The 9129-nt window shown below is 24.7% G+C and overlaps 1 protein-coding gene across 1 annotated transcript; it reads left to right on the forward strand.

The window, feature by feature from the left end:
- The first annotated feature begins 2145 nt into the window (after positions 1-2145).
- LOC127252989 (uncharacterized) lies at positions 2146-4003 on the forward strand. The gene is made up of 2 exons (XM_051277387.1): positions 2146-2364; positions 3244-4003. The coding sequence occupies exons 1-2, from the start codon at positions 2336-2338 to the stop codon at positions 3785-3787; spliced, it is 573 nt and encodes a 190-aa protein (XP_051133344.1). The 5' UTR covers positions 2146-2335; the 3' UTR covers positions 3788-4003.
- The last annotated feature ends 5126 nt before the right edge of the window (positions 4004-9129 follow it).

The following is a 9129-nucleotide window of genomic DNA, read 5'->3' on the forward strand; positions in this document are numbered from 1 at the left end:
CTTCAATCACGTGTCTCTCTCTTTAAAGTATCATTTCTTTAATTTATTTCATTCTTATACCTTTTTATTAAATATATATACATATATATATATTTTTAAATGATATATCAAATAAAGCATAATTGTTTGTTTTGTTAATTGAGCAAAGATCACTCACCATTGTGTCTACTAAATTCAAATTTTAATTTCAAACATAAAAAAAAAAAAGAAATTTCTCAATTCAATTGTTATAACAAAAAAAATAAAAATAAAAATGAATATATCATATGACTTTTTAAAAATAATAGAACTGAATCGAGACAACTCAAAAGCTGAGGAAATAATATTACTTTCTCTCCAAATTCATAGCATAGATAGTGTGTGTAATTATAGGGGCTTTTCTAGATAAGTTATAAATATAATTCTCCATATTTTTATTATTAGTTATGGGTAATTTATTTAGCGTTTGATTGGGTTTTATTGGGATTGGCCAACTCAACACCTGATATTGTTCACTTTGGGTTGAGGTCGCACGGACGCTTTGGGTTGAGCCCGCACGGATTTCTGTCTATCTTGCACTGTCTATCACAGAGGGATCCGCTGTCTGACCACCTCAATCGGGACCGACCCATCCGCAGGTCACAAGGGCAAGCCCACCACCACAACCAATGTCCAATGCCACCCAGTCCACTTCACCATCTAACCGGGCTTTGATACCACTGTTGGGACTGAGTCAACTCAACACTAGTATGATATTGTCCACTTTGGGCTAAGCTCGCACGGATTTGTTTTTGGATATTCTCCAAAATGTCTCATACTAGTGGGGTTCACTTCGGACTTATAAGGTGTGTAATTTTCTTCACAATTTCTAACATGGGACTTGGGTTTGCATCCCAACAGGTTTAACCCTAAATCAAAATAAACATATGATGTTCAATAAAATTATACTTATTTTCTTCGAAATACTATTTAAACAAAAAATTAAATAAACATTTTATTATAAATAAATTTCAAACTACAAATGAGAATTAGGATGAAGTAATACAATTAATTAGAATAACAGAGGTTGTTAGATCAGCTGTGGAGATTGAGACATGATTAATTAGTATTTGTTAAGGTCAGATATATGTTGTTTCAAATTATGTTTAATTATAATTATTTGTCAAGGTCAGATGTTTCATTTAATATTTATGTTAGCTAATTATAATTATATGCATTTTTATTTTTTATTTTTATTTTTAAAACATTAGAGGGTGTGTTTTTTTGATGAGTTTAAAAAAAAAAATGGTTTGGGATCGGTAAGAAAATAATGTTTGAAGGGATGTTTCATGAGAGAAAAAATATAATTTTTTCGGAAAGCGCATAATCCAAATAGTAAAATCCGAAGAAACTTTGCTAGTACGTCACGATTGATATCATCACAAAATATATGGTAACACACCACAAATAGATAACATGAACTTAACAATGTTAAACCTTCAACCGTCTTTAGGTCTTACCTATCATATATAATTCGTATAGTGTGACTTGCTTTATCGTGTTTACAGACTATTAATTTCGATCGAAAATTTACCGGAGTGCACTTGTCAAGTAATGATTGTGAATTCCTACATTACGAAAAAAACAAAAAATATAATTAATAGTAATAATAATTTACATAATACATATTTAATTTAATTTAAACCATATGCAAAGGAGTAAATGGTCATTTGATTAGCCACCATCAACACTTCAAATATCCCTTTTTCAAAACTAAATAAATTAATCAAATTAAGAAATATTAAATAATCATTTACTAAGCTTTAGATAAAGAAAATTCACCAACAAGTTCCATGTATTTGGCAAGACCAAACATCATACAAATATTATTATATTGTCATTGACATGATAATATATACATACATATATACATATATGTATGTATGTATAAATTATTAAAGTGTGTATAATGGGCATAGTTAAAATTACTGAAAAAGCAAAGATGCACACACATCACTTCACTCTGTGTGTGTCTCTCACTCTTATCTGATCTGAGAGAGAGTGAGATTGATGAATGGGAATGATTCCTGGCAAAGCAAAAGTAGAGTGAGAAAGAGAGAGAGAGAGAGAAAAAGAGTTTAGTAAAGAAAGCATAATACTAGTAATAAAAAACAGAAAAGAAAGCCATTGCCTACCTATCTTTCACACCATTAAAGTTTGATAATTCCTTCTTCCATTGATCCATTCATTCCTTTCTCTGTCCCCTCTTTCTCGCTCTAACTTTCTCTCTCCAACAAATGACCATCCCAAACACCCTTTTCTCTCCATCTCCATTTCATACTGATTATCACTTCTCCCTGTCCACCCTCCTTTGTTCATGCAAGATCCCAACAACTCACCCACAAGGTATTCTCTCACTCTACTCTCTCTCTCTCATACACACACTGTGTGGAAAAATGGTGTGAGTGGTAATGGTGATGTGCTTGAAAACTTCTTGTTAGTGAGAGAAAATTAGTATAAATTTGGTAAGAAATTAATGATATGTATGGTTTCTTTGAATTTGTTTGATATATATATGATACTGATTTCACATTTGTGTTTAGGGTTCTTACAATTTTGTTCATGCCCTTTAATTATCTTTTCTCTCATATATATATATATATATATATATTAAGCAATTAGTCAATAGTTAGCTGGCCTCATGCATGACTTCAGAAAGGGAATTATTCCATTGTTAAGTTGTATTATAGAGATATATAAATATATATATATATAATATTTGTGTGTGGAGAATATATATCTTTTGTGACAATAACACAATAAATTATAAACATTTCTCAAAAAATTCTTGTAGAAAATAAATATACAAAATTATCCCTTCCATTCTAAAAACCATGGAAAATAATCTCTTATAGTAAATTTAAATCAATGAATGAATGAATAACAACAAATAGAAGAAGACCGTATTTGCATATTTAAATTTCACATTTTTTTTTCTAGAACAATAATTTAATTCAACTTTAATGCTCTCTTTACATACATATTTTTTAAAAATTTGATACTATTCAACAATATTTTTTTCTTTTATTTTTTTTAAAAAAATTACATCAGATACATAATTTCTCTCACAAAACCTCAAATCAATCCCAAACTTTTTACTATTTCAAAATTTTTCAATCACATTAAATTATTTTCACTATGAATATGTGCATTGCATAATAATAAAATGGTTTTGTAACATGTTCTATGTCATATATATATATATATATATATATGTATATGTAGGAAGCCTTGGTACCAAAGAGCAATTGAAATGGCCACAATGTGGAAGGCCCTTCAAAAGTCACCCAACAATATTCCCTCCAAAAACCAAACATTTTTTTCAAAAACAATCCCCAAAACAACAAATGACATCCCCACAACAAACCCTAACAAGGGCAAGCTAAGAAAATGCACATCCATGAGGGTCGCCACGACGTTTACCCGCGTTTGTCTATGCGCGCCAATCTCCTCCTACACCGAGGTCTTCCAAGCCGATGTCCCTCCAAGGAGGAGCTATAGCTACCCGAGATCAAAGGCGCCATTCCACGCCTCTCAAGAGATAAGAAGCACGCCGAGCGCAAGAATGAGCATCGAGGGGAGAAAGATATTCCGCGGGAAATCACTAACCGATGACGTCTTGATGAGGAGATTTGTGATCGAAGAAGAGGCAATGATGCAAGTTAGGAGAAGAAATGAGATGGAAATTATTCGAAGAAGAAGTTCTATGAGGAGGAGAAAACTTGGTCCTAGTCCTTTGAGTAGAATGGCCATGGTTGAAGAGGAATGACAACATTGATTCATTGTTGCAATTATATATATAGTTTACTATTAATTTGTTTTCTAAAGTTGTGACAATTTTATGATTGTTATATTTTCTACTTTTTGAATTGTGTGTGCTTTTAATGGGATTGATGGTTTTAGAAAGCTTTGAATCGATTTTTCCTCTATGTGGATTAATTGTCCTTCGAAGATAAATGATATTGACATCTTGTTGAGTTATAATTTTTAAAGAAGTGGTTAAGTATTTAAGGGGAAATAGCAATTTTTATCTTTATGCCTGTCTAATAGTTTTCTAATTCATTTTCTATTACTCCCTTCATCATTCAATTGTGTGCTTATTTGACCGGACACGAGTTTTTTGATGTAATATAAATAGAGATTGATTTGATGTTTTGAACGTAAAATAAATTTATAATATAATATAGAAAAACAATAATTACTTGATGTGATATTTTTTAGAGAAAAAAAAACTGAATAATAAAAATCTGTGCAAAATCTACAAGAAAACACAACTTTGGAGTATGTTTAATTGGTGGTTTTTTTAAGGAATAAATAATTAAATTTTTATTTAAATAGTAACTTGAATATGATATATATTTTTTATATATAAAAAGTAAAATATTTTTATAATAAATAATGTGGTTAATAGTGAAATAAATAAAAATAATTACAAATAAACACACTCTAAAATGTTTTTTTTTTCAAAAAAATGGTAACATTGGAAAAAAAAAATGCAAAAGATAGTCTTCTTGAATAACATGAAGAAATTTGAGAAACTCTGAAATAATGAGTGGAAATAATAAACAGAAAGTACAAGAATAGTTTTAAAATTTTCTTTATATTATTATTTAAAAAATCTCATTCTCCCTAAATTTCAATATAATTGAATTTTTTTTATTGGTTATATGTTATAAAAAATAATATTTAATTAGCTAATAATAATAAATTGTAATATTATTTTATTATTTTTATGTAATTAATGATATTATAGTTTTAAAATAAAATTAATATATATATATATAATTAAAAAATTAAAATATATATTTTTTAAATATTTTAAAATTATATTGTAATAAAAAAAATATAGGCAATACAAATACCATTTTGTAAAATAAAATTTTTAATAATACAAGTAAATAAAAAAATATTTTTATTTATTTATAACTAAAATAGATTAATCTTATAAAGATGTAAAGTTTTAAATGTAGATAAATATTTTTTTTATGAGAAAGAGAAAAATGAAAGGATTTTGAGTTGTTATATATAATTTATAACGTTATATATGTTATTTAGTTAATTAAGTTGATTTCTATTTGTTAACTATATTTTGATTTAGTATATTTTATTCAAAATAGAAAAACGTCAATTGTTATACGACAAACAAAAATGAAAAAATATCTATTGTTATGGAACAAAGTATTTTTATAATAAAACTAATTATCTATATATTATGTTTTTCAGATCAGTCTCTAATCCCTTTGTTATGATATTTTTGAGATTTTTCTGATTTTTTTATTTCTTTTTGTTTTACAGTTTTTTATCATGATAGTAGGGTATTTAAAATCATATAAAACCTCCGTCCCATAACAAAGTATATATTTTTCCATTTTAGTTCGTCACATAACAAAGTATCTATTTTTTTTTTAATAACTGTACTATCTACCTAACATTACAAATACCCTTACAACTTACAATATATTACACAAATGTCATTACCTTTATATCACATATACTAATAAGATTATTTTAGTCATTTCTACTTTATTCCTACTATATCCCAATATAATACTAATATTTCTAAAACTACGTTAAAAAAGCAAATGGATATTTAGTTCCGGGATGGAGGAAGTAATTTTTACTGTTTATTTTATAGTGTTAGTGGATATATATACACTTTTTAAATTTTATAAAGTTTAATTTTAATTTTTCTTTTTTTTTTTAACTCATATTCTCATTTCTTTTGCATATTTCTCAACAAATTTTACTTTTATTTTTATTTTGATTTAAGAAAAAAAAAAGATGAAGATACAGAAGATTGAAGGTTCACCGTTTTGATTTTCTTTTTTGAAGTTAAAAAAAAATTATTAATTCTATATATTATATTTTATAATTATTTTGTTTGATCTGTATTGATTTTAGTGACAATTTCGGAAGCATTCAAATCTCATATTGTATCTATATTGTATAAATAATTTAATATGATATTTATTTATATTTTGCAAGATCTTATTTATTTTATAGTTATTTTTTTCTTGGTAAACTTAATAATATTTGTAATTGATAATTTCTAGATTATTTATATATTATTTTCTATTCATATATTAATTTTTTTTTCATGAATTTTGTATCTATCGCCTTTCAAAAGATATTGAATTCAATAAGTATTAAAATATACTCCCTCCGTCCCGACAAAGATGCAACATTTTATTTGGACAAGAGAATTAATGTAGTATAAATTAGCTATTTAAATAGTGAGTATTATTATTTAATTATTAAAACAAATTTAAAATGTGTTTGAATGTTTTAAACATTATATATCTCAATAATATATATATAAATACTATTTTTTAGAGAATAAAATTTTATATTACAAATAAAAAAATTATTTATTTATTTATCATTACCAAAAATTATTTTTTTTAAAAATGGAGAGTTTTAAAGGTAAATAAAATATTTGTTAATTGGAAAGACATATAGAAATAAAGGATTTTGAGGGGGTCATACGTGTAAAATATTATAAATTTAAGATTGATAAATTTACTAAAAATAAAAAAATAGATCATATATGAGGAACGAATGATTGATTTGTATTTAATATGTAAATTTATTGTTAATTTTTATCTATCACGTATATCATATGCAATTAATATATATTTGAATAATTTTTCAAAAAATTTAGTCAACTTTTTATTTATAAGTTAATGTATAATTTTATTTTTAAAAAAAATAATAAGTTTGAATAATTATAGTTGATATTTCTGTGGCTATATATATTAATTATTGAATTACATTATTTTTTGCTTATTTATTAAATTGGTAATAAAAAATTAAGATAAATAATTATATATTAATTTTTAAAAAAATAAATTAAAAGTTAGTTGTTAAAACAAATTATCTATTTGCTTTAGTAGTTATTCTAATTTGTATAAATAATTTAAGTATTTCATATATTTTTTTATATAATAATTATATTAAAATTTGTTACATAATTATTGTACAAATATACTAACTTTATAATTAATTTTTTTAATTTATAATTTTAATTTTTTTTATTTTTTATATTTTATATGAATGTTAAGTTTTCCGTATTATTGGACAAATTGACCATATTGATGTTCAAAATATTTGAAGTGAAACTAATTTTACAAAGATTGTATATTTATATAGCTATAAATATATTATAATTTTTTAGTTATATTTTATATACAATATTTAGTGTAGATATAAGACTAATTAGACAATAAAAGGCAATACCGTAAGTATGAAATTTAAAATTGTCACACAAACAATTTCAATTTATCTTTCGATGTCAACTATTCTATTTAAGAAATTTACAAAATAAGACATATTTTACACATATAAATATAAATATATATTATTTTATTATTAATTATTTTAGCATACTAATATATTTTTTAAATATATAACAGGAAATGATATATAATTACTACGAGTGTTTATTAACACTTTTATAGATTGTATTTATATATGTATACATAAATAATTATATCTTTATTGATACAATAAAAAGAATTCGTTACATGGTAAATTTAGTATGAATTGTTGAAATCTTAAAAATATTTGTATCATTCTATAAGATATTTACCAATATAATTAATTATTTATTTAATATTATTTTAACAATTTATACGAACCATGCATTGCACGGATTTACACCTAGTAATATATAAATATAAATCAATCTATTTATAGTTACAAACATATAGGAATAGCCTATTTTGGTGGTGGTGGATAAATTGCATTATTGCAAATATAAATGCATACAGTATAATTAGGAATTGCGAATTTGTTTTTTTTTGTGGTTTTCAGGCGTAAGATGCGGTGAATTCTGTTGACAATATACAAAATAATATTTTATATTTAATTATTGATTTTTTTATAAATAAATAAAATATTATATATATTATATTAATAGGTATATATTTTATTTTTTTTAACAGTATTTATAGATAATTGTTTTATTTAAAAATGCTAAGTGAACACACTATCATACTTTGATCTTGTATTTAAAACTCCAACTATCATAAAATATAAGTGTGTGTAATAATAGCCCGTTGGTTAGGCCCACTATGCCAAAAGCGAGAGAAATCTTATTCATCTCTTTTCTTTTTCATCCATGTCGCCACACCGGGGATATGTAATGTAACAAAAAGGATCCTATTCAACTTGTTCAGATCAAAAAAAAATAAGCTTATGAGTTTGGTCTTACTTTGAAAGAAGACTTCATTCTCCAAATTTCACTCAAACGTAGCTTCTTGCCTTTTGTTTTAGGTACCAAACAATATCACGTTCACTCATTTTTGAATTGGAAATATAACTCATTTTTGAATTGGAAATATAATTATTGTAGTCGAGAATTTCATACAATTGATCTTTAGAGCTCATTTCAAGGTATGATAAATTTTGAGTTAAACGGTATTATCTGCTTATGCTTGTTTTCACTTAATTCTTGTACATAGTACATGAGATTGAATTTCTTTACCAACAAAATTTAAAGTTGTTTTATTTTCTTGGTTATGTCTCTTCAACCTATGTGCATTGTTAGTAAACTCTGTGTTTTGTTTATTTGATAAGTGCATACTGCACTTTAGGTAGTTTGTTGATATGTGAATTTGTGTTTGATTTTTTTTTAAAAAAAATTGTATTATGTTGCATATGCTCATATATTTTTATTTTCATTTTATATGAATTGTGTGTCAAAGTGAATTATCTATTTTTTGTCTACTTATAGCATGTTTGTGTTATAATTTTTAGTAAACAAATTTTGTTATTTTTCATATAAAATTCCTTCAAAATATTGAAAGATTATTTTCTAAAAAATGGTAGGAAAATCAGCAATTGTTGGAACATGCTAATTGGATTCTTTTAAATGAAAATTAGATTTTTCTATTGTAAGCAAAATTCAAAAGAGATGATTTATATTGAGAGTCTAATAAATAGATTGGAAATAAAGATAGTGATGTAATCTACTTAAGAGGGTAAAACACTTAAAAGAAGTAATCAAAATAGCAAGATTATTGAAAATAATTTTTTGTTCTATGAAGGTAAAATGAAATTTAGAGTGATAAATAGATCCATATCTATAAAATATTTTGTTTGCGGTGAAGT

The sequence above is a fragment of the Andrographis paniculata genome, unplaced genomic scaffold, assembly GCF_009805555.1.
Source record: "Andrographis paniculata isolate CXL003 unplaced genomic scaffold, ASM980555v1 Contig49END, whole genome shotgun sequence".
Classification (NCBI taxonomy): domain Eukaryota; kingdom Viridiplantae; phylum Streptophyta; class Magnoliopsida; order Lamiales; family Acanthaceae; genus Andrographis; species Andrographis paniculata.